This window comes from Epinephelus lanceolatus, chromosome 9, assembly GCF_041903045.1.
Source record: "Epinephelus lanceolatus isolate andai-2023 chromosome 9, ASM4190304v1, whole genome shotgun sequence".
Lineage (NCBI taxonomy): Eukaryota > Metazoa > Chordata > Actinopteri > Perciformes > Serranidae > Epinephelus > Epinephelus lanceolatus.
Genome location: NC_135742.1, coordinates 32,568,242 through 32,584,535, shown reverse-complemented (window position 1 = coordinate 32,584,535; position 16,294 = coordinate 32,568,242). Strand labels below are relative to the sequence as shown.

At 40.5% G+C, this 16,294-nt stretch overlaps 1 protein-coding gene across 1 annotated transcript; it reads right to left on the bottom strand.

Moving 5' to 3' along the window:
- Positions 1-1,542: 1,542 nt before the first annotated feature.
- Positions 1,543-15,822, bottom strand: zbtb34 (zinc finger and BTB domain containing 34). Its single transcript, XM_033619836.2, has 2 exons — positions 15,667-15,822; positions 1,543-8,209 (listed from the first exon to the last, which is right to left on the bottom strand). Exons 1-2 carry the CDS (start codon positions 15,682-15,684, stop codon positions 6,647-6,649), a joined length of 1,581 nt encoding a protein of 526 aa, XP_033475727.1. The 5' UTR covers positions 15,685-15,822; the 3' UTR covers positions 1,543-6,646.
- Positions 15,823-16,294: the final 472 nt, after the last annotated feature.

Sequence of the window (16,294 nt, the reverse complement as noted above, 5' to 3'; positions counted from 1 at the left end):
GCAGCTTCAGGACTCTGTGGGTGCATTGCTGCATGAGACAGACTGAGCCAAAGTGCAGCAAACGTGTGCAGGCAACCGAGGACCCACCAGTCATGTTCTACTTGCAAAACTGCCATAACAAAACAAATGATCATCCCAAAAGTACATATTAACGAATGTGTGAAACAGCTATACCTACCAATTATTCACTCCAGTCCAACTGGTAGAGTTTGTGTTACAGAGAGCCACAATACATCATTCCCATAGAATGCAGTTAAAGACTCCTTGTGGAAACATGACTACCTCGGGTTTCCTGGCCTTGTATTCTGTGGTTCTTTTTTATTCTCATATTCCACTGCACAGGGCAATTTAGTCTATTATTTTAGGATCAGATGTCTGTGCGGCCCTATAACGCTGCCATTTAAACAATTCATCCAGTTTATTAGAATTTTCAGCAATGAGTGACTGATGCTTATTTTGCATCATGTGTTGCAAGTATTATAGGATTTACTGATTGGTAGGTATCAATATATTAAGGTATAAAAAAGCTAGATACTTTTTTTCTCAATGAAGTCAAACTGCAACATGCAGCCTGAAAGAACAGTTGCAAACTATTTAAAGAAAATGTCAGCTAAGCACATAGCTGGCCAATTTGGTGGTTTATTAGTCATTTGGTTCCCTCATGTTCTTACTTTCTGTGAAAGCCACAGACAGTGGTAACACTATGGGAGGCTGTTGCACAGCTGTGCCATTTTATGAATATATGTCTCCCTTTGGGTGCATTTTTTAACAAAGTAGGGACAGGAGCAATAACAGCGCTGACGATTGGGCAGAGAATCTGACTGCAGATGCAGCAGGGAACGGAGCCTGTTTGGTGATAAATTAATTTTATTAGCCATCTGAGACTAGACTAATTTATTGTTTTAGATTCTGCTACTTGGCCTCTGTGACTTTGTGAATGGGCTATTTTCCACAAGCACCCCCTGAAGCAAGAAAACTCTAAGCAAAAATAAATTATTTAAGTCTCGAAAGAACTTAAAAGAGGAAAAGGTGCTGATCATAACCAAATGTAACTTAATTTTCTCAAACTAGTGGCCTAACATTTACTCAGGGCTGTTTGTATTAGTAACATTTTAATACTGAGGCATAGTGTTTTACATCACAATGGTCAATGCATTCTGAGATACATCCTTGTTTATGTTTAACTGAGTTTCTGGCACATGGGGATTAGTGACCCTTTGAGGTGTATTTGTTGTACTCTAGCTCCCTCTAGAGGGTAAAAGTTGCACATACATGTGCTTCTTCTCCAGATGGCATGCCTTCATAATATGATGACAGTATCATGTGAATTCCATGCATGTCAGCAATCAATTTTGCCCATATATTGGATGCCTTGTTGTTCAACACCTTGTAAACAAGACTGCTAAAAGCTGGCTGAATATAACAGTATGTTTTTCTCTTCCTTTTAACACCAAGTGCGTTCCTGTGGGTCATTCAAGTTTGCATGCACATGTTAAACACACATACAAATCCATTTTTGAGACACACAAAAGACAAATCAGAGCCAAATGAGCGTCTTTATTTTACAAACGCATTATTCTATTGACATTTTTTATATAATAAAAAAGCAATTTACAAGCTTAAGAACCAAAATGAAGCAGCACAGAATGATTATGAGTAAAATATATAATTTGAATAAATATATTTTATTTCATGCTATAAAATAAATTCATAAATGGCAAGAGATACAACATCAGCTCTAGCTAGCTTCATTTACTTCATAGTTGTACAAAACAGTAGAGTTCTGAGGTTCACAGTTGGGTTGTGAGGTTGTGTGTAGAGTGGACAAAACAGGAGTTGGGGTGTTTCTGCTATCATGGTTCGGTTCGTGGTCTCCAGCGCTCCCCATGCTTCAGCTCTGTGGAAAATATGGGCTCATTGAGACCTTGAGGCAGAATGTTTGGGAACCACTGACTGAGGACTTGTTTCCCCACCTGAAGAGAAGTGCACGATTATACTATGGACATTAGTAGTATGTCCAATGAGACCACTTTTAACACTATATACCCTGAGTTCTAAGGTTTTTTTTTCTTTTTTGCCTTGTCACCAAATACATATGAGCCAGAGACATTATAGTGCAGAGGTTAGGGAGTTGTAAAAGGAAAAGGAACAATAGCTGGACTGAAAACTTCCCCCTTGTCCTGAACAACCACAACTACAGTCTCAGTGCGCAAGGAGCCGAAGGAGACCACTTAACCTCAGCATGACCACAGATAGCCCGCTCCCAAACAGTGGCTATACAGCCCAAAAATCCCTTTCATTATTTGACACAGCTGGAGGTGCAACTCTGAACAGTGCCACTGAGTTAGATGACTGAACCACACGCTCAGTTCCTGTGTTGCAGTTTTCTGACTACCACTGGATTTTGATGAGCATTTAAGAACACCAGCAAGCAACACCACTTTTTTCCCCATTTATATATATTTTTTCTGAAGTGGAAAGTTTCCAAAGTTTCAGAAAATATATAAAAAATAAATCAATATCAAATTGTCCTGGTCCTACTTCAATTCAACAGCTCCCTGACATTCACTTTGTTTGATATATGACAGGCCAATATTTCAATAGGCTTGATGATCCCAATACACCACTTTTTTTAAAAAGGTTATTGCTTTTTCTTATAATACACAGTGGACAGAAACTGACAGAAAAGCTATGGAAGACTTAAGATTTTTTTCTAAGCCTGTATCAGTGTTTGTAAACTACCTGAAGTGAGTTTATTATAAAAAGAATAGGACGAGCTGCAATTTCAAAAAGTAGTCTGACAGCCTTCCCTGTAAACACTTCCTTTTGATTACTTGTGGCCCATAATGCATCTCCCGTTCCTCTCAAGAGGTGTGGAACTAAGAGTTGACAAAGAGTCGATTCGAGTGTGTGTGTCAAGTTCAGTTGGTTCTGAAGGTGTGTGTCACGTAACTGTAGTTCATGAAAAGCATTTAAACAATTTCCCCTCCGTTCACCTGTGATGATTACATGGACTTGTCTACTTGTTTGATAAATAAAAAAAGAATCGGATTAGTCTAAAAAGCACCATTTAAGGGGTAAAGGTCCCTACCAAAGTGATTGAGGCCATCATAGCTGAGTCCCTTAAGGGTAACTACAGAGATGAACTAAACTTCCCGGATGGAGGTGGTATTTACTATCAACAAAAAACTGTAAGTGCACAGTCGATGACACAAATACAAGAAAACTCAAGTTTTTTAAAAAAAATTATCCATTGGCAATTTCATACAATTTTGTGGTTGAGCAACGTGCAATTCAGCTACAGTATATGAGGGTAAGCTTTTTTTTGCTTTTTTTTAAACTCCAGATATATTCAGTTTATTATCTGCTAAATACCCAAGCAGCTGTTCCCTTGCCAGATGCTCCGAGACAAATGAGAGGAAGTAGAATTTGTGTTTCTCATGCATCTCCTTCCTTTGTTGAAATGCCTTAAACTACAGTACAATGTTAAGATTGTCCTCAGTGGTTAGAGAGGAGGCATACAGTATAGTCTCTAAAACACAGGGCAACAGCTTGCAGGGAACGAGTCTGCCTCATTTGATTGTTATCAATTGCTACAAAATCAGTGAAACCTTAAAATCAGTCCATTCCATGACAAAAAAAAAAAAAAGAGAGATAAAAGCAAAAACGGGGGTAGGACTTGAGCTGAAAATAACGACAAAATGAACAAGAATGACGTGAATTCATTTCTATTCATTCTTGGTACCACTTTAAAGGATGTTTGTGGCCATATTCGGTTTATAATCTCTTTTCAATCCATTAGAAAATGAAAGAGGCACAGGAATCTAAGTGCCAGAATCTAAAATGTAAAGCTTGTGGCAAGGCACTAAGTTAAAGATGCCACTTTTTGTGAAGTATTCTCTCTTTTGTTTACATTGGCTTAAACAATTACAATACCTATTGCACAACGTTTATATTGTCTGCTTTTGTATGGCTTAATATATTATGTTATTTATGACTTGGCTGCTTAATGTCTTCTTAGCAAATTGTTCAAATTTTACACAAGTGATTGTTACAAGCTGGGAAACATACATTCCTTACAAATAGCAATGTCCTAGTCCTACATTAAATTAAGAACCTCTTCTCCTCGCTGAGCATTCAATTATGCAATACAGTCAAAATTTATGCTTAAAAATCACCTACTAGTCTTTGGTGTGTGAACACTTGGCACAAAAATGTTTTAGCAGTTTGTACCTTTTACTCACAAAACATTACTTACAATGCATCTCCTTTTTTTTCTGAGTGAAGGGCAAGAATCAATTTAGTCAGCTGCTGATTTTGGTGAGTTCAGATCAGCCGTCAAACCTGCATGTCGCATCAGCGGCCGACAGAAATGAACTGGACTGAGTAAACATTCATCTAAAATGTACTGATAGACTGTGGGTGTGATGACCGAAAGTGTTTGTGATGACTCCTTGAACACAAAGATAACGGAAAGCTAGCTATACCGATTTTTGCAAAATTCCCTACATTTTGGTTCGCTATCTCGACTGTCAATGAGTGAAGACGATAACCGCACATTCAGTGGAATAAAAAGGACTGCACTCTTGACATTAGACATAAGCAACAAAACACAGTATTTCTCCCACCAAACACACACAAAGTAGAAAATCATATGGAAACTGTGAAATAATCAAATCCAATTCATTGACACAAATTCAGCATGGACCAGATGGGACAAAAGCATATAGCAGGTGCTCTCAAAAAACGTATTAAACAGCTGATTGGCAATAAGAAAGCAGGAAAGCACAAAAGGGACAACCCGGCTGAGCTTTAAATTTCCAAAATATGACAGAATAATCAATCAGGCCCTTGAATGGCCTTTTAGGTATTTACTGTGAATGCACTTTAAAACCAAAGTCTCTATAAACTAACAACACCCCCATCCCATTTCCCCATGGTTCAAACAGTATAGATAAAATAGGTAGCCATATGCATGACTTGTAGCCAATAGTATTCATGTGATTGCAGAGTCTTGTCAAAGTTCACAACATTTTTATTTAGAGTAAGAAAAAAAAATCACTGCTGTGAAACTAGTACTACCCTGACACTGCCGCATCAGAATTAAGACAGAAATTAGCACATTTTCTCAATGGGACAGCGCTCATCCCTCCCACCAACTCTGCAAAGTGCATCAATGCTTTGGATCATCAGCTACCTCTCCTTAATCTAGCAATGCTGCATCTATGTCAACACCGTGAAGTAGGATTGAAGAATGAGGAAAACTTGTTCCGAGTCTGCATCTGACCCCACCCAATGCAGAGAACAAAGATCACAGATCGACCGTCCCATCGTAAAAAGGTAGGACAGAAGGAAAACAAGGAAACAATCCTATAGCTCTTTCAAATAATGGAAGAAAAACCATGTCAAAATGGCTGAGATTCCTTTGTTCTTTCTGTTTGCATATTATTCAGACTAGTATACTATACTGATTTATGTGAACAGGTCCAGAGCTGTTCCTACTGTGCTGAGTTGACAATGAGTACTCCCGTCTCTGTTAGACGCTGAGTAGTAACCTAGAAGCCTACCTCAGGACAAAACAATTTACACATACAATAATTCAGTATAAGTCTGCCATCAGAGTATAGAGAAATACAAATGACTTCACTGTATGGACGTAACTCATCCATTACATGGATGACAGCATCTAAAAAACCACGCCTTGGCCAACAGAGTGAGATCTCCAGTAGTGATGAGAGATATCTTAAGTGTTTTGTAGAATAAACGTTATAAGACAGCAAAATCATATCTTGAAAATATGCAGGGCCATTTTCTTACTCTATTCTCCGCATTTGCCAAAAACAAACACACAAGAAAGCTAGCAAATTTAATGTACTCCTAACATAGCACCTTCTTAATCATCATTTTAACCTGGCTGACCATGAAACATTTGACAAGGACTAAGTCCCCAATCCATACAATCAGCAAGGAATATTTCCTCTAAGTATCAAGGCTTTGTGTTGAGAGAATATTCTTTACAGGGTTTGGCAATAAGATAATGTACATATACAACCTAAAACGGATTTCCAAACGGTGAACACGTCTGTGCCTGGTAGGTTCTTGGCTATGAGGTAGAACCTGGTGAGTTTTATTTAAGTTAAAATACTGTCTGTTATGAGTATGTAGTTGCATCATGAGGTATTGAACGGATATGTCACACGAAGCTTTGCACTGGCAGAAAAATCATTCCTTGTGAGTAAGTGACCTCTTGTGGCCACATGTGCAAAAACAGGTCAGGTAAAAAGGTGATATGACAAGCATCTTACCAGAGCTTTCACATTATCAATTATTGCAACATGCCTATATAACTCTGTAAATATGTTTTAAAAAACATGGAAAGATAAAAAGAGAAATCAATTAGGGGGTCTTGATTATTGGGACCTCCTCAAAAATAGTAAGTTGTTACTCCCTTTGCTTGAAAGAATCAAATTTCTATAAAGCACCCATTTGCTTTCTGCATTCAATGTCTAACTTTCACAAAATTGACAGAAACCCTTTGACACAAGAAATGTCCATAGTAGAGGGAGCTGATTCAAAAAGAAAAAAAAGTCCTTTAAGTTGAGTTAAGATAAACATTTCTTAAAGCTTCCTTAACCTGAAGCAGGACCTAAAAATCACATCTTGATGCTTGAGCCTCCTCTGGACTGCATTTTGAACTCTCTTCCATATCATTGGCTGGTGCCTCTTCTGCATATTGCGCCTCGAAGGCCATCCCCTCAGACGTATCCTCTTGGTCCTTCTGACCTGAGCTTCCCTCCGTCCTCTCTGGAGAGTCTATATGATTACTGCCCTCTGATGCTCCCATGTGCTTCTTCCTCAGGTGCTGGTTAAGGGTGCCCTGAAATGGGAAGCATTTGCCACAGATCTGACAGTGGAAGGGCTTGTTGTCCGTGTGGCCACGGATGTGGTACTCCAGCTGGTCTTTCCTTGTGTACTTCTTGCCACAGAATTTACAAACAAATGGGGTGATTCCCATGTGCAGGCGCATGTGGCGATCCAGGCTCCCTTTCTGATTGAAGGTCTTTCCACAGTAGATGCAAATGAGTCTCTCATTGTAGGGGTACCACTGGCTCCGCAGGCTACGCTCTCGCACATCGTTCTCCAACCCTGTGGCTCCCACAGCTGATTCGCTATCATCTGAGCCTGTTTTGATATGACTCAGCACCCCTGCTGGGATGGCCAAAGGACGCTTTGCCCTGGCTCGCCCACCTCTGAAGCCACTGAGCATGGAGCGGGAAGGACTGGAGTTGCTAAGGTTGACAAAGCATGAGGAGGACAGCCCTGAGTAAGAATAGGCAGCAGACTGGATGACAGGCCCGTAAGAGCCCACACTGACAGCCAATACCTGCTCTCCATCTACCAACTCTGTGTGGTAGCCATCATCACCAGCTGAGGAACTATCTGAGTAAGTGGGTCTATCGGTCTTCTCTATCTTCACATGCACATCTGTTACTTGCCCGTCTTTGCCGATCAGTTCCACTTGCTCCGTTTCTCCCTCTATGGGAGCATCATGCTCTGACACACTATCACTACTGCCTCGGTCTGACTGGCCTTCCTCTTGAAGTTGTCGCCCCCGACCCAGGCTTTTCCCTGCCAGCTCAAAGCGCGCTTCGTGTCCTGCCTGACTCTGCCGGGAGTAGTAAGGGGGGGAGATCTGGGTAGGGTTTACAAAGAGGTTGCTGTCGTTGACCCCATTGCCGCTGGTCTGTGAGTCATCCTTCTCTGGGCTGCAGACACTAACTGGGAGGCTGATCTTGGAGTGGATGCTCTCAAGGATTTGGGTGCACTTGTCAATGATGGCCTGCATCTGCAGAAAGCTTGCAGCAGTGAGGAAACTGATTATATCCTTGAGCTGCAGGGACATGTGACCTGTGTAGCAGAATGCAAGAAGCTGCTCAAACACCTCAGGACTTTTGATGACCGAGATGGAAAGGCCACTCATGGTGCTGAGAGCTGAGTGGTCACGAAAGTAGGGTGAACTAGCTGCCAGCACAGCCTTGTGGGCTCGAAATGGCTGGCCCTGAATGTGAACGATGATGTCACACAACTTTCCTTGCAGCCGCAGCTCATTGAGCTGGGTAAGAACAGTGTTACTGAACTCCGGCACATCGAACTCGATGTAGCTGCCGTCGTCCATTTCTTGGATATGCTTCTCCAGTTTGTCGGCTGCCTGACAGGAAAATGAGAAAAGAGAAGAAATCATTAGATTTTGAGACAGTGCATTCACAATACACACCGCATTTTAACAATTTCACAGGTAACAAAAAACTATTGTGCTGTATATGTAAAACAAATGAGACAGAAGACTGTTTGAGTATTTGATACAGGTTAACCTTATACAGAACTGCATATGACAGATTCTACGATAAAAGCAATAATCGGGGCTCCAGAGTACGACCAAAAATCTGTCAAGTGCAACTAAACATTATCATTAGTCATACCAGTGCACCTGACATTTAACAAATCTGTCTCCATGTGTGTATTAAATATGTGTAAGCAGCCCTGTACTCCTCCTCAAGCAACATCACAATTGTAAAACATACCCCCAGTTTAAAATGTAAGGCATTAGTGGTTGTTTTGTCATCAAGAAAAATGCTGCAGTGCCCATTACACCTGTCCCCTGCCCTGAAAGGCCCAGCCCAGACCCGACATCACTAAGCGGAGGTAACCGCTCCACCACCTGTCTCCCCTGACCCCGGTAAAATGCCGAATCCCAACCCAACATCTTCGGCTTTTACTGCATGGCTGTATGATGAATGAAATAACTGCAGTAGCACAAGTGGCACAAGTGGCAGCTCTGTGCTGCATGTGTGTGTGAGACAGAGCTGCCTGTTTGTTTGAGGTGAGGGTTTGTGTGCTTGTTTGTGTGTGAGGTGAAGTGATAGGGCATCACTATTGGTAGTTGTAGTCTAACATGCAATGGTGAGACAGCACTTGGATGCTGGGGACAGATGCATTTATGAGTCAGCTGTCACTGTTTTTATGTTCATGTACTTCACTGATAAACTAGAGAATTGAACATTAACACTGGTCTTCATAATCAAATAAAGTATCTCTCTCTCTTCACAAATACTCGTGTGCTATACAAGAAGTCTGAATCCAAGACAGAAAGGGGAAATACAATAAACTACAGTGGACTTACTTTATACATTTATACTCCAGCTACAATTTTGTAACCTGTGCTGATAAACTTTCAACCTCTGTAGCACCAGCAGTATGTGCAAAAATGCTAATGTACAGCCCTATGCAATCATTTACATAATGAGTTAAGAAATTACCAATGTGTATGGGAGCTGACATAACAGTTAACACTTTAAAAAAAAGTAGTATTACGGCAGTGCCTAAACAGGTGGTGAAAAAATTTGGGTGCACCTAATCTATGTGCTGATGCACCTAAATAAAAAGTTAGGTGCATCAGTGCAACCAATGTATAAAGTCTGTCTGGAGCCCAGACAATACTGAATGCACTGCAGCAAACAGCACTTTATAGGCTACATCTGAGGTACATTCTCACCTCAAGTGTAATATATTTTGTTGTGTTTTGGTTGTTTTTCTTTCTTTTTATCTTTAATACAGGGCTTGACAATATGATAATACATGCCTTCAGACAACATAAATTTGTCAACCAAAAAAAAAAAATCTTGCCTCAGTATTGAACAAATCTTTCGTAACCAAGTTTGAAGGATCCTTACAATGTTAATAACTCAGCCTCCTTTCTTAATGGGCTACATATTAGTTCTACGAGTACTCAAGTACTCGAGTACTCGAGCCCATCCCCAGCATAAACTTAACATTAGAGTGTCTGACCACTTCACTATGTTTTAATCTCAAAGATAAAAAACAAACATCTGCAAAACCAATAGTAACTGGAAACACACACAAAGTCATTTTGTTGTGAATTTATATCCAGAAAATGACCGACATTATTCCCATTGAGCATACATAGTATATGTTTTCATAATAGCTCCAACAGTTACCCATTTGGCAGACAGTTTGTTTGGAGCAACATATATAATGTGCAAAGGGAGTGGCTGTTTTCTGGGAGTGGCACCACTTTCACAGAATCAAGTTCAAGTAATAGAGGGTGTGCAAGAACAAGGAAGAGAATGTAATCCATAGATAGATTCTGAATTTAAAAACCCTATCTGCATATTTAATTCTTTAATCGTCAATTATTTGTTGCACTTTTCAGTGATTATTCATCAGTAGCCATTATTGCTCAGCAAGGAAATTGAGAGGGAAGTAAAGGCTATCAAACAGTTACAACTGGTTGAACAAACAGTCACAAATGAGGGAAGCTGTAAAGGTATGCTGCATTTGGAAGGGAAAGAATGAAATCTTAAGTTTCTTACAATGCCTTTCTTAACAGCTTCTTTGATACACCAGATTAAATGTTTGTCAGTAATGACACTGACGCAACCGCTCCTGTTGGCTTTTGTTTGCCTAGTGCTTTTTGATCTTCTCATCCAACTGACAGCTACATCTCCCTGTGGTAAAAATCCAGTGTGTAGGATTCAGGGGAATATATTGGCAGAAATGGAATATAATGTAATAAGTATGTTTTCTTTAGTGTATCGACACCTGAAAATAAGAATCATTATGTTTTTGTTACCTTAGAATAAGCCATTTATAATTACATAGTGGGTGGGTCCTCATCCATGGAGTTCACATGCTACACAGCCATGTTTCTACAGTAGCCCAGAATGAACAAACAAAACACTGGCTCTAGATCAGGCCATTTGCATTTTTGCACCAGCCACCGCAGTTAGCAGCCCCTCCCTGACAAGTAGAGTCAGAAAAACAGATTTTTTTTTACGTGAAACTGCTTTATTGAGTGCTTTTACCAGTTTAAATCACTAGAGCCATTTGTTTTGCAGAGGAAACAACCTCTGCAGATAATCTGGCTACCTTTAAACCTCCTGAACGTCTGGATCTTGAGTTGCCAGAAAACAAAAATGTGAGCACACATTAGCAGGTGCTGGGCTAGCGCCTTATCTGTGATGAGCCAAAAGCATCAGAGCATCTATCAAGCTTTGACTTAAACCTAAAGGCACAGTCACACAAGTGGCACACTAACCTTGCACAATAATATACTGACTTCAGCTGGTTCATGAATATTAATAGACAAAGGCCCTGCCTTCTCAGCAGAACTAGTTAAACTGCACTTTGGAAAGCAGCGACTGTGAAATCCAATTCCACTGTACCTTCTGTGTAATTCTGTTTGTGAGAGCTTATACTTCCTTGTTGCAAAACCTTACTATCAGTCAGTTCTCAGGCTTAACCCTCCTCTCCCCCACTCCATCTGCCCTTCTCTCATCTCTCCCCCTGCACCTCATCCTCCTCCCTCCCTGTCCCTTGCTGGCAATTCAGCATGATCTTCTGCGCATTGAGTCCCTATCAGCACTTTGGGAATGTAAACACTTCCTCCAGTTGCCAAAGCTTGCCAAGACACCTGTCCAACAAACCATATGCTCCCATCCTGGCACATGAGAGGGAAAGATGTAGCAAAACAGAGAATCGTAAGAAGGTGTACTGTATATTATTTTCACTCCCCTATTACCAGCCTTCAAATACAGCATGTTCATACACTAAAACATACCAGTAATGGCTGCCAACAGCATTCATGCTGTATGGAGCCAAGTTGAAGGGCAGCCAAAGAATGTATGCTCAGTAGTTGAGATGCACATGCTGGGCGAGGGTCACATGCATGGCTCACGTGGGAAAAACTGAAAATGATTAAACTCAGCTCAAAACTTCCATCTGTGGCTCAAGCTCCCTGCCTGGTAATAAACCTTTTTGACACAGCTGCTTCGTGTAGGTGGGTAGAAAGGATGCTGAGTACATTGTGAGAGTTTGGCTGACCATAAGGTCAGCATAACTCTGGTGGTAAGACATTACCTAAAGCCTATAACTTAGGCATGCCACTCAAAAAAAGAGAAGTCAACGAAAGGAAGGGGAAAAAAAAACATTAGAAGAAAAATCAAAGTCAGCAAGCAAGCATTGTATGCTTTCTTCAACATCAGCAGCATTTCACCTACTTTGAAAAACAGCTTGTGGGGCAGACCAGACGCAGAACAGAATTGCTTAACAAGCAAAGGTTGGGGGAGCAATTTCAAACAGATAGTAGAAAAAACAAGATAAAAATAGACTAGATACACTAAAAGGGAAGGTATGATGTGAGGAACTCTGCTGGTGTGAGAATTACGTGCATTGTGGAAAATGTTAAAGCTTAGTGGGAGCTCAGTTGCAGAGCTAAATATTGTACGCTTCGCCTTCGGGTGTGTTCTCATATTTGATTTGAAGTAAATAACTGGAAAACAAGAAAATGCTCATCTTTCATTTCAGCCCACTCACATGCTTATCAGATGAAGACAAGTGGATGACTTAAAAGACCTCAGCCCCTACTTATTATATGTTATCCTTTTCAACAGCATATTCATTATCAAACACTAAAAAGAAACCATAACAGACTAACAGAATTATACAGTACCATGCAATGCAATGCAGTGAAGTAAGTTTGCCATGATGACACAATTGAGTACTTCCTGGTGACATGGTTACACTCAAGGCTGAGAAGCCAAAAAGGAATCAGCTAGGTATGTTTTGGAATTTTAATTAAGAAAAAATCTAAAAGTAAGGCATTCACAATGACAGCCAAACATTATCTATCGTTTCCAACGTCTGTATCCTCTACAAGCAATAAATGATGCAATCAGATGATAGTAAATAGTTGTTGAAAGGAAATCTAGTTGAGCCACAACAGTACTCTGAGTCTGCCCTTCATAGTTCACCCTTTCCCTTGTGCATGCACCAGTTATCCTGCATTTTGTCTACCATCAACCTTGACAAATTTACCATGTCTTGTTTGCGGTGGGAACAGTGCTTTTAATGATCAGCGCTAATTAGCTAGGATATCATCCTGCTACACTGCCTTTTCACCTAGAGCCACCCTGCAGTGATTCCACTGTTGCAATTACACTTGGCAATGATAGATTTTATTCAATGCCCTTAAAGGGCCTTAAACTTCAGTATTTCCCAACCTGGACCCTATTTTCACGTTTTGGTGTCGAAGTGACTGACAGCAACAACAACTTTTGGAAATGATCCAATACTGAGCGACAGGGCTGCAGTCAGAAGCTGCTAAACAGGCTCCGGGCATATGCACATTGTCTGTTTACATCCACTAGTGTTACGTGCTTCTTTTGCCCACTGACAGGCTTGAATTGAAAAAAGAAAAAGTTTATTATGGGACGGATCCCTACAGCGAAAGATATTTTATTTAAAGAGTAAGATCCTTTTTGTTTAATCACAAACAGTACTGTTGCTGTTGCCAAAACCACCAGATTCCATTTAAACAGACCGTACTTTCATCATTTTAAAACACACTTCATTTAAAGCATTAAGAAACAAAATAAAATTCACAGAACCCATCTTTGGGTCAACAATGGTTTGGTTGAAATAAACTCTTAATTCACCCAGTAAGATGTGAAAATATGCTGGCTAGATACATGCTTAAATTTCTGTTTATTTAAATGGAGTCTGGTGGGTTTGGCAGTAGCGATTTCAGGGCTGTTTTTGGTAAAACAAAAAGGATCTTTCTCTTTGACATAAAGGTCAGTCTTTGTAGGGGTCCTTTCCATATTTTTCTTTAGACACTTAGAATAACAATCTGAGCATGTCAGTGGCAAATCAAGCACTTCTGGAGGATGTAAACTGATGATTTTATCACCACCAAATGGTCAGATTTTGCTAATGGTAGGAAAGAATTCAACAAAGACAGCCACCATTTGCTGACATGTAGTTTCAGTTTTACTGAATTCTTTAGGTAAGTTTTCCACATTTCCAAAATGTATACGTACGAAAAATACTGTATATCACACTGCTAGAGAGTAAATAGTTAAGATTATTTTGACTTGCAACATGCATTTAACTTTTTACATTGTGAGTTAGAAACAGTTTATGTAATGACATCTATATCAATGATAAAGTGATAACTATTACAATATTATGGGCATTGAACAACATTTTAAAAAGGTTGCAAATATATTAGGAAAATGTGTGAAGTTTGCAAATCTACAGATTAAGGCATGGTACCTGCTCCTGCTACAAACAACATCTGGCACTGCCACAGCAATTTCTGAATTTCCAAATTACCAGGATAAACCACAGGGCCCTGTCTACACCAGAAATTACCAGCATCAATATGCTGTGTATTGCACAACCACTAATTTCAGCTCGTGGTACAAGCCAATACAGTTTCATTGCTTATCCCAAACAGAAATGGGACTATAATATAGGGTTGAATGGGTGCAAAGCCATAATGCTTGCTCATGCAAGAGTGGTAATTGGTTTGGCCCCACTGTGTTCTGACATGCCTTACAGTTAAACCATTTAAGATAGTTTCAGATGCAGTTGTCCTAGAATAATGCGTGCTGTTGGTTTCAAACTGGGCAGACTGGGAACATTTAAAGCTGATAGTAGCTTAACACAGTGCCTGCCTGGTGAGCTAGGTGAGCCCAGGTGTACAGAATAACCTAACAAGTCCCTGTACTTTGTCCTTTCCTGACATAACATCAAGTTACAATAGGTTTACAGGTAGGCTAACATTACATTTATTGCGACAAAAAACACTGATAATACTGCTATCTTGAGTCTTTCAGCTTAACATATAAATCCACTGTAGTTAACGTTACAGGTTAGTTTATGACACGCTGCATATACGGGCCTGATGCCATCCCATTAACGTACAGTGGGTGCAAAATAAAGCGTTTTATTTCAAGTCCTCGCTATATATTCGGTACGTTAACTTATTCATTAAGACTGGCATTTATCCGTGCTTGCTTCATCGTGCATAGACACTGAGGGACATTAACATGTATTGTCGATCCCATCGTAAATTACGTGCATACAGAGCCGATACAGTGGGGAGCAAATGTGCAGTCTCTCAAACTTTATTGCAAACCATTTTGCTAGTAGTTAGTTAGCAACTGATGGGGGTCTATGCGACCTAGCGGAACAGCTAGGCTATCGCTAGCTTGACCGTCACATCCACCTGCTTTTTAGTTGTCAACCATGTCTGATTTCTACTGCAACTTATAGTTAAATCAACGTTAGCTAAAAAAAAGCATCGGCTCACAGGGCCGAACCACCAACTATCAAGCAGCACACAGGCACCAGCTAACTAACAGCGCTAGCTATATGAGCTAGCTTAGTATCGGGCAATTATGTCAGAAAAAGCCAAACTTTCACAGTGACTTCCCACTTTCACGCGTGGTGGAGTGTTTAACGCTTTGGTCAGGCTTTCTCATATTATAAATAAGCTTTAAAACATCGTATGGTATGGTAGCTAAGTTACAACGTCGAACGCGGGTACAAACTATGTCGGCTGTCATGAAATAGCTACTATGCTAGCTAGCTTCTGCACCCCGTTAGCGCTAGTGTAGCTAGCAGCCATCCCATATCAGCAAATGCTAAGTAGCGGCTAATGCTAGCTAGCATTTAGTTGCTAGCGTACGGTCGCAGGCAATTATTTCCCCATTTATTTCGCTGTCAGAGTAAAGACGCGCCGGCATTGAGAACACATTACCGTCACCAGCCCGAGCCAAAGTTGAAGTCCATTAAACTCACCGTCTTGCAGATTAGCATTAAACGTTGTCCATTCCCCTCAGTAGTTCGCTAACACTACAGCCAGGCCTCCCCCCCTCTCCAGTCCAGATGTGTCAGACAGTTGCTGCTGCAATTTTTGCATCAACAGGAAGTGTTCTTTTGGCTCTTTGCATTCATTCTATCAGTGTGTTTTGCACCAGCCCCTCCCTTGCTCATGTCAGTGTTATTTACTGAGACATCATGTCCTAATAGTACAACGTGATGGGGAACATATACACGCGGAGACATAAATGTAAAGTAACCTACAGTCGGTCTCCACATTGTTTAACGTGGCTAACGTATACTCATGCCCTTATCTGCTGACTACACCCATGCCATGACAATATACATAGTTTCATCTGCTTCCAGTGGGAGGGAACACTAAATGTAAGTGTATTTAGTGCATTTGTTCTCCTGTTTTGTAGATGTTGTACTTATTTTATAACTTAAGTTCATTAAAATCTGAGATGACATTGGTCAGTACCTGTCCAGCTGTGCAGCTGCCCCCCCCCCCCCCCCCCACTGTCACACGCATAAACACAGAGAGAGAGAGCTTTTTTTTTTTTTTTAATAAAATTACAACATTGCCAACATTTACATTATGTTTATT